The sequence below is a fragment of the Dendronephthya gigantea genome, unplaced genomic scaffold (genome assembly GCF_004324835.1).
Source record: "Dendronephthya gigantea isolate DGI-Jeju-01 unplaced genomic scaffold, DenGig_1.0 000772F, whole genome shotgun sequence".
In the NCBI taxonomy this organism is placed as follows: domain Eukaryota; kingdom Metazoa; phylum Cnidaria; class Anthozoa; order Malacalcyonacea; family Nephtheidae; genus Dendronephthya; species Dendronephthya gigantea.
The window spans coordinates 218-23,944 of NW_021163782.1; the positions used below are offsets into that span (position 1 = coordinate 218).

The 23,727-nt window shown below is 39.6% G+C and overlaps 6 protein-coding genes across 7 annotated transcripts; 3 read left to right on the forward strand and 3 right to left on the reverse strand.

The window, feature by feature from the left end:
• Window positions 1–290: 290 nt before the first annotated feature.
• On the forward strand, window positions 291–7,534 carry LOC114544405. 2 transcript variants are annotated; one of them, XM_028563057.1, is made up of 16 exons: window positions 291–709; window positions 792–1,240; window positions 1,485–1,635; window positions 1,981–2,169; window positions 2,721–2,817; window positions 3,117–3,278; window positions 3,692–3,841; window positions 3,946–4,068; window positions 4,501–4,693; window positions 5,163–5,318; window positions 5,510–5,595; window positions 6,013–6,081; window positions 6,492–6,591; window positions 6,929–7,030; window positions 7,127–7,232; window positions 7,412–7,534. In XM_028563057.1, the coding sequence occupies exons 2-16, from the start codon at window positions 1,180–1,182 to the stop codon at window positions 7,515–7,517; spliced, it is 1,851 nt and encodes a 616-aa protein (XP_028418858.1). In that variant the 5' UTR covers window positions 291–709; window positions 792–1,179; the 3' UTR covers window positions 7,518–7,534. The 2 variants fall into 2 exon arrangements, with proteins under 2 accessions (XP_028418858.1, XP_028418857.1); XM_028563056.1 differs by having other exon boundaries at window positions 1,131–1,240.
• Window positions 7,533–9,432, reverse strand: LOC114544406 (HMG domain-containing protein 3-like). The gene is made up of 5 exons (XM_028563058.1): window positions 9,413–9,432; window positions 9,211–9,341; window positions 8,789–8,914; window positions 8,433–8,651; window positions 7,533–8,072 (listed from the first exon to the last, which is right to left on the reverse strand). The coding sequence occupies exons 2-5, from the start codon at window positions 9,313–9,315 to the stop codon at window positions 7,638–7,640; spliced, it is 885 nt and encodes a 294-aa protein (XP_028418859.1). The 5' UTR covers window positions 9,316–9,341; window positions 9,413–9,432; the 3' UTR covers window positions 7,533–7,637.
• Window position 9,433: 1 nt separating this feature from the next.
• Window positions 9,434–16,434, reverse strand: LOC114544404. Its single transcript, XM_028563055.1, has 8 exons — window positions 16,133–16,434; window positions 15,965–16,021; window positions 14,964–15,154; window positions 11,820–12,201; window positions 11,008–11,518; window positions 10,099–10,238; window positions 9,743–9,946; window positions 9,434–9,655 (listed from the first exon to the last, which is right to left on the reverse strand). The coding sequence occupies exons 2-8, from the start codon at window positions 15,980–15,982 to the stop codon at window positions 9,434–9,436; spliced, it is 1,668 nt and encodes a 555-aa protein (XP_028418856.1). The 5' UTR covers window positions 15,983–16,021; window positions 16,133–16,434.
• LOC114544407 lies at window positions 13,658–14,413 on the forward strand. Its single transcript, XM_028563060.1, has 2 exons — window positions 13,658–14,025; window positions 14,183–14,413. Exons 1-2 carry the CDS (start codon window positions 13,666–13,668, stop codon window positions 14,384–14,386), a joined length of 564 nt encoding a protein of 187 aa, XP_028418861.1. The 5' UTR covers window positions 13,658–13,665; the 3' UTR covers window positions 14,387–14,413.
• A 1,235-nt stretch (window positions 16,435–17,669) lies between the features above and the next one.
• On the reverse strand, window positions 17,670–19,186 carry LOC114544401. The gene is made up of 3 exons (XM_028563053.1): window positions 19,066–19,186; window positions 18,753–18,828; window positions 17,670–18,273 (listed from the first exon to the last, which is right to left on the reverse strand). Exon 3 carries the CDS (start codon window positions 18,255–18,257, stop codon window positions 17,670–17,672), a length of 588 nt encoding a protein of 195 aa, XP_028418854.1. The 5' UTR covers window positions 18,258–18,273; window positions 18,753–18,828; window positions 19,066–19,186.
• A 3,410-nt stretch (window positions 19,187–22,596) lies between these two features.
• LOC114544402 lies at window positions 22,597–23,697 on the forward strand (the record flags this gene model as incomplete). Its single annotated transcript, XM_028563054.1, has 2 exons — window positions 22,597–22,785; window positions 22,867–23,697. Coding segments are annotated over exons 1-2 (982 nt in total), but the record flags the coding sequence as incomplete, so codon positions are not given.
• Between the last annotated feature and the right edge of the window lie 30 nt (window positions 23,698–23,727).

Sequence of the window (23,727 nt, forward strand, 5' to 3'; positions counted from 1 at the left end):
CAAAATGCGAATAGTTGTCGCGTTTATAGTTTCAAGTTTCAACGGTGGTACGATGACGTTTCTAGGCAGGTTTTCAGACGTTTCTAAGGCGTGGCTTCAATGTTCCATTAAGAAGTACCACGTTTCGAACTTTTCTGTCGTTCTATCACAGTCATAGTTGCTTTTATTAACATTGAAGCCGCCTGAAAATGAAACGTCCGAAAACGTACCTGCCCACTGAAACGTCATCCTACGCAGGGCCGCCCAGGGATGGGGCGAAGTTTGCATTTTGCTCTGGGCCCCATCCTTAAGAGAGCCCCAAAAGGGCCCCCCAAAGGAACAAAAGGGCCCCCCAAAACTTCCTGAGGGTTTTTTTTGCCCCAGGCTTCCAAAAAGTTCTAGGCAGCCCTGATCATACAACTGTTAAAACGTACTAACGCAAACCCGGAGCCGGGTTTTTTTTCCGGGATTGCACGGCACTAATGAAACCAATAGAAATATATTTGTCAAAATTAACACTCAAAGGTGTTCTGTAACCTTAGATGATCGCATAAACGAACATCTTCTATGTTGACTTTTCTATTTAGCTTCACATCGAGGACAATTGTATTTTACGGGACAGTGCATATAAAGTCCTAGACATGTCAGGCCGGGATGCTTTGTTCCACTACGCAACCACAATTGATCGGCATCTTTTAAAGATGGATCGACTGCTCGAAGCGACAAAAAGGTATCTGTTTGTACATGAACTTTAACTTTCGATTAAAGTAGACATATAAATCCAGCATAAAATTTTTTTATTGCTGTCATAGGTAGCTCCCTAGTCTTTACGTACCATACCTACTAGTGCCCAGACCTTGGCCGAGTTATGTTTTGTGCTGACGCCGAAGTTCATCGTCATTTCTTAAAAATGAAGTTTAAAATGCAGTCAACTGACGCAATTACATACGCCAGAATCCGAATCGTGCACGAAAAATCGTTGTTTGTGATCGTCGGATGACGTAGACATTTTTATGACGTAGTAGATTTTTCCACACACCACAAGGGAGCTTCATATATACGGTTAATTAATAAATAATTTCTCAAAATGTATTATTATACTTAGTTTATAGCCTGTGATGGCCAATATTCTCATATTAAATTTTATACAGGCTTTTAGATTTGTCTTCTTACTTTGATGTAAACGAGCATCCTTTTAAGATGTCGCTATCATTTGTCGCAACAAGAATCCTTCGATCGTCCAAAGATGACGAGAAATATGGTAAAGTTTGTGTTATATTACTTATGCTTATATATACAGGGTGTTTATAAACACATCCGCTTTGTTTAAAAAAAAAGCGGATATATTGATAAATATTAAGTCACGTTTTTTTTATACGTTCTGTATTATAAGCTTCGACGGGTAAATAAAGGGGCACCTGAAAACAGTCTACGTTAATCCCCTAATGGTCCCTAATCAATGCAAAGAGGTGTCAAAACTTATTGGTTTCAATTATTTTTAACAGGTGAAAGTAATTTGGGATTGATATTCTCTGAGGAGAGAAATTGCGGGAAGACTCTGACGTTACGTCTGATTGCCAAATTTCAGGGAATTGCCCAAAGTCGTCACCCACTACTATTATCAGGTGGGAATCAGAACACATCTGGCACATCTGGGTGAGTATACTAATAACATGTATATGAACTTTATGAAACACCATAGCGTTTGTCAATGGTCCGGGTTTAACTCCTTCTTGTAGACCGGGTCAGGTGTTTGTTTTTACAGTTTATAGTTTCATTTTCTTCCAAACAATCAGTTAATCATATTTATTTAAAAGCAAGGAGAGTAAGGGAATGGCGTCAACATCAGTTATATTACTCACTGTTGCACTTTCCCATTATCAATTTAACATAATGTAGATATTCTTTCGAAAATTATCGTGTCACCGAGTGTCCAATACGCGCATGTACTCTGAGTATTAAGTTGTTGTGAAAAATCTGCGTTTTTGTCTTATTTATTAGAAAAATGGCATTGGAGAGTTTAAGCAAATCGTCCTTGGTATCCTTACTTGACGATTCAATAATCAACCAGAATCTGGGTGAATTTTTGAACCAGGTGCAGGGTGGTCTGGCGCAGGGTTCATCCAAATCTGGTCTTTTGTACCCGAAAGGAAGCTTACTACTTTCCAGCAATAAAAAAGAAGTACAAAGGTATAAATACATGAAATGCCAATGTATACAATTCAATCAATGTACAACAACGCATATTATACGAGGTATAATATGATGATACAATATGCCACTAAGAAATATTTTATATGAATTAGCCGTCTCCCAATCAAGCAGAGGACTGGTTCTCGTCGCTTAGTGTTGACGGACAAAAAAAATGCAAACAATAATAATGCAACAATAATAATAAGGCAACTTTAAATATATTTAGCTCTCTCACAATCTCACTATAACTTGATGTCCTCCTAATCTCGTTTACCGAGCCTGAGATCCTTGGGAAGGAAACGAAGGCTCTGGGATAATCAGGAAGAAATCTGATTGATTGTTGGAATAGGATGCGTAATTCAAACGGACATACAATTTTCTATATGTCGGATTCAGGCTCGGAGATTGATGTCCTTCCAAACCTCCTTCCAAACATCAACTAGACCCAGTCCTCTGCTCGTTTGGGAAGTGACTAATTGGGGTTAGCGAAAATAAATGTAACATCTGAAGTCTGTAACAAATCTACTATAATTCCCATACTATAACAGGATATTAGGAAGAGTGGTCAGGTTCGACTACCGACTCAATCCCAATCATGAAGACCACAATGAAGCTGCTTTGACAAAATTCGCCTGTGGCAATAAGGCAAGTATCGACAAATAAGGATACAAAGTTAATGAGACGTACGAACAGACAGACAGAAAATTACAAAGACAGTTGCTCGAAAGCTGCTTTATCAGATATAAAACTCGATGCGACAGCTGAGAGTTTTATATCTGATAAAGCACGGACTGGGAACTAATTTTAAAAATAAACGTTGTCTAAGTTAAGGAAATCACTGCTAAAGTTTACATGATTCTTTATCAGGTATAAAACCACCGATATGGTAATGATTTCCCTTGTCTTTCTTTATGAATTATTAATGGTTCCTTAACTTTTTAAAGGGTATTCTGGTTGCATGGTGCATGCGATTTCTTCCTATCTATGAAGAGATAATAGAATCGTATTTTGAAGATGTGAAATGCATTCTGAAGGCGCATTTCAATACAGGATGTCAAATGCGATGGATTAAAGGTGTTGCATATAACCTCATTACGTACACAATGGTGAGTAATAACAGTCATTTCTTATTAAAAATTGTCGGAAATGCGATGAAAAAAAGCAACTAAAATAGACCTTTTCGCTCATTACGTCACGTCTAACGCTGTTTCAACACGGGCCATGATAAGAGAAACAGAACATCCTCCTTCAATTAACACATGCATCAAAAAGAATTTTGGATTTTGGTTAAACACGATTTCACATAAACGAAAACTTTATAGGCTTTCACTCATGAGTTGGCCCCAGACGATTTTTCTCGTCAATGGCCGAATTGGACGGTAGCAGCATTAAAACACCGACAGTTATCCTTTGACTATATGGTCATTACTTCATATGTTTATTTTAAAAACAGTTTCAATACCTGTGCAAGGGGAATAGTTTAGAATTCATAAATTAATTGAACTTTTTCTCCACACAGATACATGCATCTGCTCAGAAACATCCCGACCTAACAAATGCCATCACCATGGTCATACAGGGAAACATGAGTCGTTCTGCGGAAAAGTCTACTATACAAAGATTAATGGTGGATATTTATTCACTTATTCTGCAGTCAAAATCGAAAGATGTAAGTTGTGAACGCGTATATACGACGCATTATTCGCTCGGGAGTTGCCATTAATGCATTATAATAATTGTACTTAATTATTAAAGTTCCGTTCCCTTATTCAGGTTTCTTGTTTGACATGGATAAATCCACTCCCAAAGGTCCAAATTACAGAAAACGGATCGTGGGAGAAAGCCATTTGCATCAAGACGGTCATGATAGGAGAAATGCAAAACGTTTCTTGGACGGTAAGAAGCTCAGTCTTTTAAATTGAGAAGTGCGCTTGTTAATAATGTATTTACTCGTTTGCTGCTCTTAAAATTATTTATTCAAGGCTGCTTAAACGAGGTAATACAGTATTATAACCATGCATAGAATGTAGGCTCCCATATCAAGTCGGTCAAAAAGTTGGCGCCACAAAATGTGGATTTGTAATGGATATTCTGCTCAGCACTTTACATGTAATAAATTCAGAATGGCGGATTTACTATGCATAGATTCATGTAAGAGTGTTTGCACCATTGAAATGAGGTTTGCACTCATTCTCCGGCGCCCAACCCAATAAAAGCCATGGCAGCCATGTTGGTATTCCAGACAAAAGAGTCTAATTAATTTTTTTTTCCAATTGAAACACTAAAATGGGGGCTGTGACGTCATGTGCAAACGCTCTGTACTTGTAGGAAGTAAAACAAGAAATACAGAGTTCCACAGTAAACGGCTGGGAACAGAGAAGCATTTGTTTCGCAAAAGGCAGCAACGCAAACCTCGCTGACGTGCGCTCTAAAAGGAATTCAACGCTTGTAACAACTGGACAAGGGTTCAAAATCCCACAGAAGTTATTGGACCCTCTTTTTATCGAGTGGGTAAATTTTGGTAAGTATTGTTTTAACATACCAATATACCATGATTCCTTATTGTCATACGCAAGCGTAATTTTTCTCTTTCACGAACATTTTAAGACATTTTGATAACATATAAGAAGCGCCGATAGTTTTTCCCTTTGAGTTACTCAGTATGGTTGTTGACGTTATAAACTGAGTAAAATTCAGTAAATACCAATGGCTATGACTTTGTAGAATCATACACGCAAAAGATTATAAAATGTCGCCGTTACACGGTGCTACAATCGCAGGATTGGCAAAAAAGTACCCCAAAAATGGCGTTGTGAGAAAGGCTAATTAATCCTGATATTTACAGTAAACTCTACTACAGAAATGATACTAAATTAAAATGACGCATAATTGTAGTTTTTCGGCTAAAAGATAAAGGTACATAATTGGGGATTTAAAATATATTATTGAGATCGCCATTTCAACAACGTTGTTATTTACTTGCATGCTAGTTACTGGTAATAACGGTCAGCTGCAGCCAGACGTGGACTTTATCGAAGCGCTGACAAACAAAGAAGAACACGGAGATGACATGGAAAGAAATTTGGAGAAAGATGAGGCAGACACGGTCCGTTCCATAGAACAAGAGATCGTGGAAAAAGTGTCAGGTACGTCTCTCTCTCGACTCGTATCTATAAATCGCTATCGTACATGCTATATAGAATCATGTAGATATAGTATTGAAGGAGTAACATATTTTTTTAAAAATATTATGTTTCCTTTTATTTAATTAACAATTGTATAGAGTCCTATGTGTAAAGTTTAATACAAAGTTATTCATGGATGATCTCATTTGCAGATTATTGTGATAGGATCAGGCAAGGATATCACAATACAAATGACGACGTACCTTCATCGCCGTCAAATGCGCAAGACTATTCACAAGTAAGTATCTGCAAATAATATAAGTTAGGTATTTATTTCAAACGTTGGTCCACTAAACTGTAGTTGTTTAACAGTATTTCATCTACATTGCATACCGGAATCTAACACTGAACTTGCACGATTATTCTTGTCATTCAGTAGACTTGCCGTCTTGCCACAAGTCCGCCTCAAAGCTTTCCCCCATAAAAGTGACGTTGAAAAGGACTTTGCAAAAATCTAATCATTCAGGCAAAAATTAAAATACGAACCTATCAAGTGACCTTACAGAGTAACACAAATGTTGAATAGCTGAAAGTTGTCGAATGCTAATGACTGATCCGCGCAAATGACATATACACCTATTATACTATATGTCCTGTGTCCAGTCGATCAGTATAATTTCTTAAGTACGTACCTATCTTTTGTTTCACTTTGTAGTTTTTGTCACCTGAATCAAAGAAATTGTACAACAGATTCACCCCGAAACGGTTAAAGGCTTTTGACATGGTATGGAAAACTTACAAAGTTTATCGTTTTAATTCTTTGCCTTTCTTGTCAATGATAGGTACTCTCTCTGCACGACGAGCTAAATCGCCTGACTTTATAGACAGAGTATAATTTGGCCAAAACTATTCCGTCATTCAAGAGTTAAATAAACATTTAGTGTTGTTTGCAACTGTGCATGGTGGATGAATTAAAGTGGACAAATGAAAGAATTTATTCCGGTTATAAACCACATTTTCAAAATTTTGTTTTCCAGTTTAACATCGAATGGTTTAACTATATTTTTCGCTTCAGAGTTCATTTCGATTTTGCATGCTGCAGTTTCGTAGCCTGTTGTAATGTATTTGTATCTGGCACATTCATGTACCTCATAAACATTCGGTAATCCAGATCATTACTTTCTTGCAATATAGGCTGTTAAAGCAGTAGAACGAGCAAGCCGGTTATTAAGTGAAGAGCCAACAGCACATGATCGTACGATAGATACTGCGATAGATACTGCATCAGGTTCAGGTACGTCGTTACACTGATAAATATTGTGATCGCAACTTGCACACATGTACTGACTGCAATTAAGAGCATTCAGCTTCGACCAAATTGTTGAGGAAGTCAGGAAATGAACTGGTCAAAGTTAGGAAATGAACTGCTCAACATTTTTCGGAACGCTTCTATTGGCACGACTCTAACAGCCATCGTTGCAAATTTTTCAGACGATCGTCATAAAGATCGTCTAGAGAGATCCGCACCCAATATTGTATCAGATTTAGAAAATCTGAGTTGTTAAAGTTCGATTCCCTAAACGTCACATGCACAATTTTTGTAAGGACAATTTCCACCTTTTATCAAACAGGTATTAATCAAACACCCATCCCGAGTAATAGTGAGGTAAACCCAAAGAGGAAACTGCTATTCGCGCAAGGAGCATTTGGGGTTATGAACGATAGCACTGAAGGTATAATACATGCTAGGATTTTATACGTTAGCAGTTTTAAGTATAATTGAAAAATCTGTGAATATAACACGCAAATAACATCTTTCTCATCCGCAGAAAACAAAAAAATCCAGCGGCGAGAGGACTGTCCCTGTGGAGACGACGAAGAAATCGTTGGAGAAAACTGGGTACAATGTGACAATTGCGGTCAGTGGTATCATTTGTAAGTATATTTCTAACTCCCTATATGTTTATTCTGTGTTGACAGGTACCATAGTAATTAGCTTATAATAATCTTTATTTATATTTCAGGCTCTCTCGGCTTTTGTGTTACATTTAATCACTTATCGACCTTCCGTAATGCCATGCTATTACTTATAATAATCTTTATTTATATTTCAGGAAATGTACGAATTTAGAGAAGATTCCGCCAAAAAGACAGAAGTGGTTCTGCAGCGAAAAATGTACTGAACAAATAAAGGGAAAGAGATCCAAACAGCGGAAATAGAGAATTGGCAGTTTTAAGATGTATGAAACTGCCACTTGTTCATATTGTGTGCTCCTCTCTGACATATAACCTTTGGCAGAAACGTTAAAACGCTATACATTACATAATATGCGGCGCACCTTATTTTTCTTCAACAACAAGTTTATGGTATGGGCCTCTGACTAATTTTTCATCTTCTCTTACACGACCGAGCATCTTGGTGGTTAGATCTTCCACAATCTTCTCGTTGTGGTAGTAGTCCATTAGGTAATTGTAATGAAAATGAACCAAAAATTTTTGCATCGTGGAGCTTCTAAGGCGTAAAAAATTTTTTCTATTGTTTTCGCTCTCCTGATAACTCGTTTTAATGGCATTCTTCTGTTCACATAAATTCAAGTCATGAAATCTGCATAGAGGCGATTTGTGGGGATTTGTTGAGGAGTGAAATCTATCCCCTACAACATAGCGATGTGTATGACCAGTCACAGGGTGTTCCCACTCTTGAAGCTCTTTCTCGTCCTTATATCCCATTCTACTAGATTGAAATTCCAGCGGTACAAGGTGAGGTACGCTAACCTTAAAAACAAAGTAATTTTCAGTTAAAATACAGGATAAATTCAAGGGTCATCCGATATTTCTTTTGTGAAATAACGGAAAATTCTCGATATGATGTCTGCGATTTCACGAAACATTGCAGACAAACTAAAACTATTCTATGACTATCTGCATCACACAATATTCTGAAAACAGGTGGTTTCTTTTCCCGCATTTTGTCATGCATACTGTACATTTCTCGACGCAATTATGGTTAAAACCTAGATATTTAAACACTGTGAGTGACAAGAGTGAATCACTACCCATATCCCTCGAAAAATGCCTCCGTCATTTTTCAGAAACATGTAATGGGGTGAAATGTTCCAATAAAAAAGACAATACCTGGGATGGACATTTGTCTAAGCTTGGTGGTTCGAAACATCCAACGTTATCTCCCCAAAGATATTTTGTGACATTCGGCGCTCGAATATCAAGATGCCTTGAAAACGTGCATGGTGTATCATTCACGAAAAGCGACGGTGGGTATTTCAGGGAAAGATATATGTCTGCTGCATCCCGAACAGACTCTTGAAGCATCAAGAACTTTGATCCAACAGTTGTCTTAAATGTAATAAAATCGTCAAGTTTATACAATATATGTGCAGTACGTGTGCCTGTGCAAACAAATATTAATGAAATATTATCAATACATGTCATTAGTAATCGTGTGAACTTAGCTGAAAAGAAAACGTTCATACCCCATGGCGGCAAACAAAATGATAGAATCCCCCAGTATGTCCGATAACTTTTGTGAATTCGTGACATGGAGAGATGCCAACCAACAATGTTGCATACAACGATCGAAGCTCAGCAACCATTAGACCCTTGATTAAAAGATAAATAAATTATATAACTAGACTTATATAAATTATATAACTACACCGGATTTAATTATCAGGTCGGTGCATAAAACGAATAAAACCCTTCTGTTTCTTAAAAACCGTTATAGGCCTACGCCTATAACGGTTATAGGCCTAGGTATGCTACAGTAGTTCTTTAGGTTTCAAGATACCCCAGGCACACATCAACGAGATCTGTCATTAGACATTACTCAGCGAATTTTTAACCAAAGTTCTGCTAATAAAAGTCATTTTACCAAATTTTAAATTTTTCTGCTTACGTTTGACATGCCAGCAACATTTATGCCAGAAGCCTGACATACGGCACGGAGAGAATCAGCATTCCATGAATCGATATCGTTCATGTCAAGATTCTTCGACTTCATCAGTGCATGTAAAACTCCAGGGTCACCTAAAATACATAACTAATTGAGTGTGTTGGCTTTCCATCACAAATGTTCTGAGATAAAACCGTGTACTCACCGTTTATTTCTTTTCTTGGCTTCAAAACACACTCCTCTTCTGCATCTCCGTGTTATACACTTTCTCTGCTCTAGCGGATGGAGCAATGATAGGAGGTACTGTTGCGGCATCGACCTTACCATCATCTAATTCTGTTTTTGTGTATGTGGTTTTCTCCACCCAGTATTTTTTTATTCTCATCAGGAAGTCTTCCAAAGAAACAGGCTCACACTCATTATTTGAGGAGGAATTATTGAAGTTAACCTAAGAAAAAGTCTTTACATAATAAATTTATGGGTATCTGACAGGTTAATTAGTTGGGCCAACATAGTTTTAAATTTATACACTTACACAACTCAGATCACAGCAGTTCTTTTCATTTCCATCGCCGCAATATACCTCTCCTGCAACTCCACAGACACCACAGATAACGTCATCTAATGATCTTTCTGTGATAGCCTCGAAACAGTAAAACCCATTGTACAGTAGCTCCACCAAGTACCTTTGTTGACCGCTTGACGGAATGACATCCTCAAAGAGAAATAATGTCTGATTCTAAAATGTATTTGGTGTAAAGAGGCTTCAGTCTGTTATTTGTAGTGAGCATACGTAAAGTGACATACAGTATTATAAGACACATATGCATACACACACAAAACACATACACTCATGTTTTAAAACACATGTAGTGTTTGTGGTTTTCTTACATTAGAACATGTCGTCGCGCACCATGATCTGATTGTACTTTCAACAAATACTTTGACTGGCACTCCTCTCTTGAACAGCTCTCTCCATTCCACCAAAATCTCCAATGCAAGCAAGACCTTGTCATTAATATTAAAAAGACCTGGAATGTATGAAATACATCATGCAATAAACTTGGAACATTTTATGAAACCTTTCAATTAAATTCAGTCACATTTTGAGAAGTTTTAACAGATTTATCCCAGTTGTGATGTCATTTTAATTTGGTTAATTGCGTCAAGATGGCGGACTGCACGCTATTGCTATTTTACGTTGAAATATTTCGAAAACTAAGCAAGATATGGAAAAGCTGTAAAGGGACTTCATATATCATGCATTTTGAAAGATCTTTTAAATAAGGCAATTTGGGCTGCTTTATCTGGTCAGGGGATACTGATAGTAGGGTCCCGCTCGGAATGCCACAAAATGACAATAAAAAAAGACATGAACGGAATATCTGAGACATTTCTTGTGAACTACAACAGGTTCCAGTTGAATTTTTCACTAAAATCATCGACAAAAAGGTCTTATTTGTCACACATTTAGAGGAGTTCACGAATTCAACTGTATATCCAAAACAAATGTGGTGGCTGTTTAATTTTATAAAAGAACTTCAAGAGAATTTCTACCAACATTTCATCATAACGATGGCCTAATATTACTACATTATATTATCATGGTCGAAAAATTATATATTCTTGAGGCGTTTTGGGTGTGGTTTTACTAAAGAAATGCTTTGTAAAAAAAATTATTTCAAAAAATTGAACTGTTTGGTTTTAAAAGAGAGTTTGGCATGATTTATGCTGGCATTAGGGCACAGGGAGCCAATCCTGGGTCTTACTAAAATAAGGTGTGAATTTACTGATACTCACCATCACTCAAAGGCCACACTCTATGCATTGCTTGGCATTCTGGATTCTTGCAGAATTTCACCAACACCTCCACCACATGAAACATATGTTGATGTGTCATGAGAAAAGCTTTACCATCTGAGCCTGGCTTCATTTTAGGTAAGCTCAGTTGAGTCCCACACATTTCACATGATTCTTGTGGAGGTATAAATGAAGATGGCCATGATTTATCTTCTATCCCTGCAGTACTCCAGGCATCAATGTTTCTGCACTTGATGATAAATTTGTTCGGCACTGGGTATGGTAGAGAACAACGAGCCATCAAATCCACAGTTCTTTGCCGACAAACTGAGCTGGTTCGAGGTTCAGCAATTTCTTCTGGGGAGGTTGGAGTTGGGACTGCTGTTGGTCTAACATGTTCCCTCAACACACACAACAAAACATGTACATGTAGGCAGATCCTCTTCGATTTCAACTGTTTTGTGTTGCCACCATGACTTTTGCAGTCTTTGGAGGAGCAGATGTAGTTGCCCTGACAAAAAATTACAGGTGGACAATAGCAGATTACAGTAGCCACAAATTCACATGTATATTTAATTTGATTTATAAATGGTACCCTTTGCATTAAGTACAGTAGGTGAGTTTATGTAGGTTATTAGACTAGGGTGGTCAGCAGCATTACTCGAAAATGTACAGTATGACCAACCAATAACCGTAACAGCTACAGGTATCTGCAACTCCAAATGTGTATATATACTACGTACTAGATAAAACATAAGCAGCCGATCTTTATCTGATATAAAGATCAGATGTGAAATCAAATCCTACTGTACCTTGTTGAATTGAACATGTGTATAGCATATTGGAGTTGATGTTGATGCTTTTCCATAGACAACAAAATTTTTGTCAGACACTTTCATGGCAACAGCTTGTGATGCTGACAATTTTTTCATTAGGGAGAATATAGTTTCTTGAGTGCCATTGTCAGCTGGATAGGTTCTGATGGATTCATCACTTAAAAAATACTTTTCGAAAGGTTCTTGTGGTTTACTGTCAATCTTTTCACTATGTTTACAGCTGAACGGCCTTCCTGAAGAACTTAGGTGGATTGCTCGTTGTTGTTTACATGTCTCATGGTAACAAAGGCAATTTGTTCCTTGCATCAAAACCAAGCACCGATCATCCCTCGTGCTGCTGTTTACTGAATACAGAGAAGTATTAGGCAGTTGCGATATATCGATATTTTCGATAAATATCGATATATCAAAAATATCGATATTCGATATTCGAATTTTCGTATATCGAAAATATCGAAAGTTGTAACCAAACAACTTAATCTCCGATTATTCGGCCATTATTGTTTTGAAAGAAACTGTGATCACTGAAGATCATCAAGCAGCGGCATTGAACGCTTGAAAACAATAGTTTTGTGATGACTCATAGAGATGGAATTCGCGATAATTTGAATAACAATGTTAATGACGCGTATCGACGCGGGTTTAAAAACAAGGTATCAAAATAACACGGCTCATTCAAAGTTTCAAACTTACTCGTTATTCTGTTGCAAAGAGAAGTAATAATGTCTATTCAAAGAAGTCCTGTTTGGAATTACTTTAAGAAAAGTAATGAAGATGATGTCCCAACATGTCAGCTATGTAAGAAGAAGGTGAAAACGAAAGCCGGAAACACAACAAATCTAATGTCGCATTTAAAAACAAACCATCTCATGGTGTATACGACTCTGAATGTAGCGAGGAAACGAACCGCGCCAGCGACCGAATCCTTTCCTTCAACTGCTGCACAGAAATACCAGACATCCTCTTCTCAACCTAGCATCATCGAAGCAATGGAAAAAAGAGCGCCTCTTCAGCCAGGCCAAAAACGGACAGAAGAGATCACTGACGCGATAGCTTATTACCTAGCCAAAGATAGTGTCCCACTCAACGCAGTTACTCGTCCCGGATTCCATCAGCTGCTCAACGTTTTAGAGCCGCGTTACCAAATTCCATCGAAGTCAACTTTTTCGAGGCAACGTATAGCTAAACTCTACGACGCTACGCGAGAAAATGTGCTTAATTCCCTGAGAAACATTGAATTTTACGCAGCCACGACGGATATGTGGTCTTCGCGTGGGATGATACCTTATATGGGATTTACTGCTCATTGGATTGACGACCAGTGGAAACTTGTTAGTCGCTGTCTTGGAACAAAATTCGTGCCTCAAGATCACACAGCAACCGAGCTGGGTGAATGTATGGAAGACGTCATGAAACACTGGGAACTGGATCCGAAAAAGTTATCAGCCATTACAACCGACAACGCAGCCAACGTTTTGAAGGCATGCCGGGAAAAGAACTGGCGCAATATAACTTGTTTCGGCCACAACTTGCATTTGGCAATAACTAATTCCCTCGCAAACGAGAAGAATACATCACGTGCACTCGGTGTTTGCAGGAAGACGGTGGCCGCCTTTAATATGAGCTGGAAAAGGCAGAAGGCTTTTGCAGAGGCCCAAATTCAAGAAGAACCAGGAGTTAAGCCTGTCAAGCTTGCATCGGTTTGTGTACACATGCACTATTCGACATTTTTATAATAAAACTAAATGATTTAAACATACATGTTTTTGTTTTTCTATTTTAATTCTAGGAGTGTGCAACGCGTTGGGGCTCAACTCACCGAATGATCAGCAAGTTTTTGAAAAGTAAAAAAGCACTGCGTAGGGTGTTGAACGAGGACAAGGATACGGCACATCTGGTTCCAAAATGGCAAGATATAGAAGTTTTAGAAGCAGTCGATGCTGCTCTTTCTCCACTTGCTCAATTTACTGATATAATGTGCGCAAGCAAGTACGTAACCATTTCTGCCCTGAAGCCCGTCCTGTATCGACTGAAACACGAAGAGCTTGCAGTTGGAGAAAAAGATCTTCCACTTACTGCCAGTATAAAGAAGAACATCATGAAATACCTTGAAGACAAATATGCGAGTGACGAAAAGCAACAGCTAATGAATGTCACTTGCTTTCTTGATCCCAGATACAAGGTAATTGTTTCAACTTTCAAAGGATACTAATTAAAAGTATAAATTGCAAGGTTATTTTAAGCTTTGACAGTTTGTCACTTAACTTTGTAGATAATTGAATTAGCGGGGTAAAAACAGAAAATTTTAATAGCGCTATAATCTATATTGTTATTGTCAGAGTGATTTCTTCCCGGACAACGAAGAACCTGAAGCCGAAGGTTGTGACATTGAAACTGTGTGCGAGTTAGATGCAGTCAAAGAGACCCTTCTAAAAGACGCAGTTTTTCTCAAGATGCCTAAAGAGACCGTAGAGGAACACAGTAACCAGCCACCGCCAAGTATAAGAAAGCTAAGAAGACCCTTGGCTCTCTCACAAGTATGAAGAAGATCAAACAATCTCCGTCGCCAGCCCAGTCACCACGAGATCGCGTGGCAAACGAAATTGCCCGATATTTGCAATTTCCGACGATCGATGGAGATGACGACCCACTCCAGTGGTGGAAATTCCACGAGAATGATTTTCCTCTCCTGTCGCAGTATGTCCGACGATATCTGGCGATTCCCGCGAGCAGTGCTCCAACTGAAAGACTTTTTAGTAAAGCGGGACAAATAGTTACGGCGAAGCGAGTAAACCTCAAGCCAAGCCAGGCAAACATGTTAGTGTTTCTCGCAGAAAATTTATAAACATATATATATTTAATTGTAGTGTGAAACCATTAGGCTTGTAAATAATATCTTTCATAAACGCATAAACCGTTGTTAATAAAATAATAAATAAATCTTCGAGACGTACCATGACTGGTTTCATGCACTTCTTTTTAACTGTTTGTGATGCGTATACATGCAAGTTGACTAAATTACGTTTTCTCATTTGCATAATTCGATATAGTCGATATTATCGATATTTTTATTCCGATATCGATATATCGATTTTTTTCTATATCGCAACTGCCTAAGAAGTATCACCTTCTTTGTAAACAATGACACAGTCTGGAATGTTCAGTTTTGGCTTAGGCACATATGAACCTCCTATTTCAAAGTGGCATCCCTCACATAATTTTGGTTTCCGTGCTGTCATGTACTTATGGCCACATTTGGGACAACTGGCAGTGCCACGATTTGTCCATTTAGGTAAGACAACTGATTCATCCTAAAAGTTTATGAAAATATAAATATATTTTAATCATTCCCAACTCTAATTGTACAGTACAAGTTCTGACAAGTTCCTCTAAGTCTCCTGCAGTGAATTGTGGCATGTTCCTGTAAGTACTGTAATAATTGTGGCATGTGTTCCTGTAAACATTCAGGTCGATTAGTGATTAAATGTACCCATTGCTTGACGCATTTAATCACTAATCAGCCATAATGTCATGCTAGTAATTTGTAATTTTATGGCCACCGGCATACAAGGGACATTCTTTAAATTTATGGTATGCATAATTGTATGCATAATTAGTTACTAAGATAAAATCCGTAACCAATCGCGGCCTAATGGGTTAACTAGAGATATTGTCATATTTTTGGTTAACCCATTAACCTCTAGTCTCCTGCGCATACCTATTCAGCGTCGCCCTAGGGGGCCCGCACATAAGGTATGCTTGCTTTGGCCAAGGTTTCGTGTTCAGGCAATCCGCTGTTGTTTGTTCGTTAACCAATAGATTCAAAGGTCAATCGTTACGAAAATAAGGCCTGCAACCCAATTGGCTGAATGCCTGAACACGAAACCTTGGCCAAAGGTGCCTAGGTCTTGCTATTAGTGATTCTGTGATTATATAAACTAATAATAATATAATCAACATTATACCATAAATGATACATCTGATCACATCATAAAAATTTGCATTTTACAAATGACTTCATCATTAAAACATTTATACTATATACAATAGCGTTATTCACACCCAATCCTTAAAGATGGCATATTTATCAAACGAATTTATATATAAAAGACTCGCTTTACCGTTGAACCAGATGCCATGCTTGGCTAAGACCACAAATACTCCGAGCTTTGTCAAACCTGTACGTAAATATTGAAACCATCTGAATTGATACTGTTCATAACAACAATTTAATAACACCATTGCCTGAAGTATATTTTATCGCAAAACAAACTATACACGCTTCTTACCTTTGTTCAGATCTATGCCTTTCCTCGAATGACAAAATTTAATTGAACAACGCAGAGAATTCTCAAGACAAGAACGCAAAAATCCAATCGAAGTAAACAGAATAACGACGCAAAATCCCCAAGATATTTTACTGTATAAATTTGCAATTCGCTGCAAATGTCACATGGCATACAGTGGCGAAGAAACGGAAATTAATAAGCTTCTGAAAAACAGAAGGCTATTGGCTAATACATGCGGGGCTAATACATGCGGTGAGTTGCGATGAAAGAATGCAGATAAGAACCAATCAGCGACCTCGTTGCTAAGCCTACGTATTTACCGGGATCAAGCAGTGCTACAATGTCACCGACAGCTGGTAACAATTCGTCCCCGGAATCATTTTGGCAATCGCTTTCGTCAGGCAATGCAATAAAATCCGCTTCACCGAAGATATTTGACGCAATTTTTTCCCTGATAACTTCTCGGCCTTTTTGCGTTTTCTCGTGGTGTGTTAAATCGTTATACGTGCTTTCCTGATATCGGACCGAATGCTTCATTAAAAGCGCAAGACTTTTTCTAACATTTATATCTTTGGAGTCGTCCAAAGTGCTGAAATATGTGATGATAGCATGCCTTAACGCATTAGTGCTCGCTCGAATGGAAACCTCGCGCATGAAAATATCGCCAATGTACCTCGCAATTGAACTGCTGCTATCAAAAGGCGCGCCTCGCTTGTTGAGAAAGAAGAAATCATGCGACTTGCCGAGCAGTAAAGATGGCCTTGCCTTAGTATATAATTGCAAGTAATACACCAGATCTTCGTCATCGGAAACATCGATTCTGGTCGGCCCAATACTTTTTGATGTTTTGAAATCAAATTGCACGATTACAACGCTATTGCCCTCTTGAAATACGATAAAATTACCGCCATCCACCGAAGTGAAATCGAAAGTTCCGCAGTCCGCTTCGATATGCAATTTCATGGTCCGTAATTCTTTCGACCTGCCAGGAATGGCTCTTAAGTAAGTTGCCAAGAGTACAAAATCATGCAAGTGCCTACTTTTTTCCAAGCCATGCGTTTCCAAATACTTATCGCGTATGTTACGAAGAGTTTCTAAAACGTGCGCGAAATAAAACTGCTGAGTTGCCTTGCTCGTAAAACCCTCCTTATGAAGTTTGGATATCATGCTGCTTTCGTGCTGAAAGTGTCGCTGAAATGATTGTAAAGCTGAAATGGTTCGCGATGCATTCTCCGAGTCGGGCGAATTCGGTTGAAAGTTTGCCAAATTAAATTTCAAACGTTTATACCGATTATAAGATGCGCAACTATAGTTGAGGGTTTAAGATTTCGGGTCCCTTTTAAATATTCTACGTAACTAGTATAGAGTTCGATATTGTTAAATAGATCTAAGGTTAACATGGCAATGTTTTTCACGTTCAAGCAGAAGTACATAAAGCTCATGGCTCTTTCAACCATTTTGTCGACGGTCGTTTTTGAAAACGCCGGCCCAGGACGATTATAGTTCAATGCTTTTAGGTAGAAATGGCGCAAGTCTTTTACCTCATTCTCAATCTTTCAGGCGCGCTGTCTAATGGGATGCTATACGTATTTCTTTTAGGCGACGTCGTTTCATCTTTAAATTTCTTTTCTACAGGCGGTTCTTGTGCATCGCTGTCTGACTCGCCGCTGAGATTGTAAGACACAATTGGATTGTCTGTGGTCGCGAGGCTCGGACTTTTGACATCAGCAGCGTCGAGGATTGTGGCAGAACTACTGTGAGAATGTCTGACAATTGGATTGTCTGTGGTCGCGAGGCTCGGACTGGGGACATCACCAGCGTCGAGGATTGTGGCAGAACTACTGTGAGAATGTCTGGCTCGCTTCCTCGCACCTTCACTGCGATATGCAATCAAACGGGTCACGTCTTCATCTCGAATAAGGCTAAACGTGGCACCCAAAGAAGCATTCCGTCGACGAAAGTGAATTCTCTCTTCCAAAGTGGCACAGGGTGTTGTCGAGATGTTTAGGGACTTTAGCCAGTTTCTAACGGTGCTTTTTGGAGTGTCTGTGAAGATCTTTTCGCACACGTCTATGAAGCAGTGATAAGTCTGATTGTCTCGTTTGATGTGAGCTAAAGATTCCATTTTTGTAAAATCCAGACTAAAAATAAATAAATTTTCATTAATAACACTGACATGTTCTTTAACCCTAACCCTGGAATTCAAGCTAATTTTAAAAAAGTCCATAACCTTTCGTAAAATTAGTAACATTGGTTCATAACCTTACATGCGCAAACAGGTCTGGCAGACAGGTATGCGTGCATGCTAAAATGGTGTGCTGGAAATAAAGGACTTTTTCCAAATATATAACCCTTCCTTCAAAATTACTAACCTGGGTTAAAAATCATAACCCTAGCATTTTAACTAACCTAAAAACTAAATCTTGCCAAGATCCATAACCTTTTCGTAAAGCTAATAACCCTTCAGTGGCATACAGGCGTGCTAAAAATGCATATGGCGTGCCGACAAATTAAGGGCTTTTCCCAAATAAATAACCTTTCCTTAACAATTACTAACCCTACATGCGTTTAATATCATAACACTCAAATAAAATTGGTATGTAACAAGAAACAAACTTACAATATATCGAGCCTGATTATTCTCAGTTTTGCATGAATACGTGTTTCGTTGATTTCCAGGCAGGCGTATGGTTCACCTGAAAAAAAAAGCACTCTTGTAAGACACAAAATTAAAAAACCTCCGCTATAATTTACTCAAATTCAGAGCGCGCTAACAAATGGAAATTCTGATAAGACACGGAATAGATTATCACTGGGATGGAGGTATATAAAAACGATATAAATATAGTCCGTATGAATACAGTATAAATATACGGTATAAAAACGGTATAAATATAGTCCGTATAAAGTCCGTATAAATACAATAAGTATACCTGGCTCATGATGATAATAATGATGATCCTTGAAGATGCTTCTTTCATGACTTTCAAGTGAAAATGAAAGATAATCGACAAACCATTTACGTATACAACACAGATAGGCACGCCTTCTTTCTTCTTGGAGTTACTAATGGACATCGCCTCCTAAATTCAGGAAACGCGGCACTTTGAGATTAGCGCAATGCCGCACTAATGAATTAGCTAATTGGACATGGTGAGAGATAAGGCACAGGAACTGGCGTTCCTCAGACAAAGAGGTGACTTTTTCTTCCTGGCGGAAAGACACAATAGAAGCACTTGTTAATGACAGCAGTTCCCCATTCAAAAGCGAGAAGTGATTGACAAATATTAAACGTATTAAACCATATGAGCTTAACAACATTCAATTACAAAAAATACTCAAAATTGATTATCTGTCAGATTTACCTCAAAAATACATAATTAATATACATAGATTAAAAAGCCTCATGCATAAGGTTTCTAGTAGGTCTCTAGATCGGTTTATGATTGCAAATATAATAGCCAGATTTACATGTGCCAGCATGCAATGCAATGGGCCTGTCTTCTCGAATGAGTGACCTCTGGCTGGGGGGCTTGGGGCTCTGGGTGCAAAGGTTAAATTCTTCTGTTACATTGCTGGGCTGAGATGATATCATATCTCAGTGAACATTCTGTGTGCGCATGCAGGATGGATATTCTATGCAACAACTAAGCACATGCAATGATTCAATGGGCTTGTTAATTATGGCAGAGCTCTGCTCGAATGAGTGACCTCTGGCTGGGGGGCTTGGGGCTCTGGGTGCAAAGGTTAAATTCTTCTGTTACATTGCTGGGCTGAGATGATATCATATCTCAGTGAACATTCTGTGTGCGCATGCAGGATGGATACTCTATGCAACAACTAAGCACATGCAATGATTCAATGGGCTTTGTTAATTATGGCAGAGCTCTGCTCGAATGAGTGACCTCTGGCTGGGGGGCTTGGGGCTCTGGGTGCAAAGGTTAAATTCTTCTGTTACATTGCTGGGCTGAGATGATATCATATCTCAGTGAACATTCTGTGTGCGCATGCAGGATGGATATTCTATGCAACAACTAAGCACATGCAATGATTCAATGGGCTTGTTAATTATGGCAGAGCTCTGCTCGAATGAGTGACCTCTGGCTGGGGGGCTTGGGGCTCTGGGTGCAAAGGTTAAATTCTTCTGTTACATTGCTGGGCTGAGATGATATCATATCTCAGTGAACATTCTGTGTGCGCATGCAGGATGGATACTCTATGCAACAACTAAGCACATGCAATGATTCAATGGGCTTTGTTAATTATGGCAGAGCTCTGCTCGAATGAGTGACCTCTGGCTGGGGGGCTTGGGGCTCTGGGTGCAAAGGTTAAATTCTTCTGTTACATTGCTGGGCTGAGATGATATCATATCTCAGTGAACATTCTGTGTGCGCATGCAGGATGGATACTCTATGCAACAACTAAGCACATGCAATGATTCAATGGGCTTTGTTAATTATGGCAGAGCTCTGCTCGAATGAGTGACCTCTGGCTGGGGGGCTTGGGGCTCTGGGTGCAAAGGTTAAATTCTTCTGTTACATTGCTGGGCTGAGATGATATCATATCTCAGTGAACATTCTGTGTGCGCATGCAGGATGGATACTCTATGCAACAACTAAGCACATGCAATGATTCAATGGGCTTTGTTAATTATGGCAGAGCTCTGCTCGAATGAGTGACCTCTGGCTGGGGGGCTTGGGGCTCTGGGTGCAAAGGTTAAATTCTTCTGTTACATTGCTGGGCTGAGATGATATCATATCTCAGTGAACATTCTGTGTGCGCATGCAGGATGGATACTCTATGCAACAACTAAGCACATGCAATGATTCAATGGGCTTTGTTAATTATGGCAGAGCTCTGCTCGAATGAGTGACCTCTGGCTGGGGGGCTTGGGGCTCTGGGTGCAAAGGTTAAATTCTTCTGTTACATTGCTGGGCTGAGATGATATCATATCTCAGTGAACATTCTGTGTGCGCATGCAGGATGGATATTCTATGCAACAACTAAGCACATGCAATGATTCAATGGGCTTGTTAATTATGGCAGAGCTCTGCTCGAATGAGTGACCTCTGGCTGGGGGGCTTGGGGCTCTGGGTGCAAAGGTTAAATTCTTCTGTTACATTGCTGGGCTGAGATGATATCATATCTCAGTGAACATTCTGTGTGCGCATGCAGGATGGATATTCTATGCAACAACTAAGCACATGCAATGATTCAATGGGCTTGTTAATTATGGCAGAGCTCTGCTCGAATGAGTGACCTCTGGCTGGGGGCCTTGGGTGCAAAGGTTAAATTCTTCTGTTACATTGCTGGGCTGAGATGATATCATATCTCAGTGAACATTGAGATCTGAAAGCTAGAATTCGTGATAACAAAGAGGTCCGAATCATGAATGAATTGACGTACCGTAGTGTAGATTTGCCCACGATCATCATTTCATTATTTCCGAGGGTAGAAAACGTGCCATTTATGATCAATTCGTAAAATTTAGAGAGGATTTTCCAAAGCATTTAATACCCATGCATGCTTGTTGTTTGTTTCAATTCCGGAATTCAATTCCCCCCCCCCCGATCGCCGAAACATATTTAAATGTTGTGCATATGTAAATTATGTATTGTACAAAATAAACAATGGGAAAAATACATTCAGATATTTTCGACGCTAGGTAAAATGGAATCCGTGGATTTACTAATTTACTATCCAATACCAAGCATGCTTACGATGCGATACAGGGTGTGGATTAAGTAATTCTTTCGTTGCATCGCGTTGAAGCAACAATGAAGCGATTATCAACAGCGTGTTCAGAATGTGATAGATCAGTAGCGAAGCAATTCCATTGGTCTTCCTACTTCCGCAGCTCAGCTGTGGAAGTAGAAAGACCAATCAGGAGATGACTTTCGGAAATGGGATAACTCCAGTTACAAGGAGCAATTCACAATGCAATATTCATTGACGACGTCTTTGCTTCGACGACTGTGTTCGTTGAAATTTCGACATTTTCGTTTTTGTCGCTCGTTGAGCTCATCAGTCCAACAACGGCCGTAGTAGATCTATAAAGGAATCGAGATCAAGCGACATCAATTGCATAAATGTTGATATAAATGTTGTCAGGAATCTAAGCAATACATCGTCGCACTGTTGCGTAGCCCGAAAACCTCCGCATGAATCTGCTGAACCCCCCCTGGTTATATATATTATTTATTATTTAGACTAATAAAATGAATGAAAAACCGGCCGTGTTGTTCTCGATTTATACATCACATTATCGCAATCCCGTGTCTCTAGAGATACAGTTGATTTATTTTAGCACAAGTTGAGAGCGTGCATAAATAATTTTGGCACAAATAAAACATCATTTCTATTTTCGTATCTTCTCTGTTAAATGACGTAATTACGGTAAATTCCCCGGTAAAAATAGACCGAGCCATTACGTCATTACGCGAGTATAAATGCAGCGAGCGACGAGCGTTCGAATATACTTTACAGGCGAAGCGCAAAAAGGATGAACAAGTGCAAGGGTTACGTGGAGAATATTTTCAAATCGATAAAGAGGCAGATCAACAACTTGGACCCGGAGGAAGACGGAGAGACGCTGCAAGCGGTTGTCGACGCGTGCCAGACATTTTACGTGTCACTTTTCGCGAGGGGAAAAGGTGCGAGCGAGAAAACGAGCGTTGAAGAAATATAGCGCTCGGTCGATTGCTAAATTTTCCGTTCTACTTTGTGTCTTTCAGGCCTGTTCGGTCAGAGGCAGATGGACAAAGAGTTGGCGAGAAACGCCCCGAAAATTCCAACAGTTTCGTCGACGGAGGGATCCGGTGAAACGTCTCATCGACCTGACGACGATCCTCCAAAGAGCAAGAAAGGCCTTGGCAAGGGTTCTCCGGGCGTGTTTAGGGCGAGAAACGTGACGAAACGGCAGGAGAGAACGCGCACCAGCGACGCGTTCCTCGGCCGTAAGCGAAAATCAGCCGGCTCAAGCACCACAGGTGTAGCAGAGGGAACGAAACGAGCATTGCTCCCGAAGTCGGCGGAGAGCACCACCATGACAGCACCAGCAATTCCACCAGCACCGATGACACCACCGCAAACGGCACCCCGGCCACCTAAAAAAGCGCGTCTCGAGCAGCCGGAGAAAAGAAAACCTCTCTGCGCCCAGGCTGCGAAAGCCAACACGGGAGCAAAGCGAGTGCAAATGATGCAAAAGCTCGCGGCGGCCGGCGAGAAAGACGAGCCCCCAAATCATGTAGAATTAGAACTATTTTGGGGGGCCATGAACGACTGGAAGATTCTCGACGCTGGCTTGGTGGCGGCGTTGCAATCCACGTGGGAGGAGATGAATTCCGAGAAAAGCAGAACGCCGGTGCAAAAAATTCTCACGCTAACGGCAATCCCGAACGGCGTGAGCAATTGCATTCAACACTGCATTGGCAACCTGGTGCGAGAATTTGTTCGGCAAACCAAGTCGGACGGTCGAAAGGTCACTATAACGGCCGGCTGCGACGCGATGGAAGACGAGATAAGGGCCGAGCACTACCGAAGATATCGCGCAATGGTGAAGGATTGTGCGTGCGAAGCGTGCAAAGCGTCATCCA

Bases quoted from the DNA above. Each gene is read 5' to 3' on its own strand.
- LOC114544407 (XM_028563060.1), top strand. From the start codon at position 13,666: ATGATCAGCAAGTTTTTGAAAAGTAAAAAAGCACTGCGTAGGGTGTTG. The intron at 14,026-14,182 runs GTAATTGTTTCA...TGTTATTGTCAG, and splicing joins TTCTTGATCCCAGATACAAG to AGTGATTTCTTCCCGGACAA.
- LOC114544406 (XM_028563058.1), bottom strand. From the start codon at position 9,315: ATGAAGTCGAAGAATCTTGACATGAACGATATCGATTCATGGAATGCT. The intron at 8,652-8,788 runs GTATGAACGTTT...ATTACATTTAAG, and splicing joins ATTTTGTTTGCCGCCATGGG to ACAACTGTTGGATCAAAGTT. The intron at 8,073-8,432 runs GTATTGTCTTTT...TTTGTTTTTAAG, and splicing joins TAGACAAATGTCCATCCCAG to GTTAGCGTACCTCACCTTGT.
- LOC114544401 (XM_028563053.1), bottom strand. From the start codon at position 18,257: ATGGAATCTTTAGCTCACATCAAACGAGACAATCAGACTTATCACTGC.
- LOC114544404 (XM_028563055.1), bottom strand. The intron at 11,519-11,819 runs GTACAGTAGGAT...ATTTTTTGTCAG, and splicing joins CACATGTTCAATTCAACAAG to GGCAACTACATCTGCTCCTC. The intron at 9,656-9,742 runs GTAAGTGTATAA...ACTTTTTCTTAG, and splicing joins ACTGCTGTGATCTGAGTTGT to GTTAACTTCAATAATTCCTC.
- LOC114544405 (XM_028563056.1), top strand. From the start codon at position 621: ATGTCAGGCCGGGATGCTTTGTTCCACTACGCAACCACAATTGATCGG. The intron at 710-1,130 runs GTATCTGTTTGT...AATTTTATACAG, and splicing joins CTGCTCGAAGCGACAAAAAG to GCTTTTAGATTTGTCTTCTT. The intron at 1,241-1,484 runs GTAAAGTTTGTG...TATTTTTAACAG, and splicing joins CAAAGATGACGAGAAATATG to GTGAAAGTAATTTGGGATTG.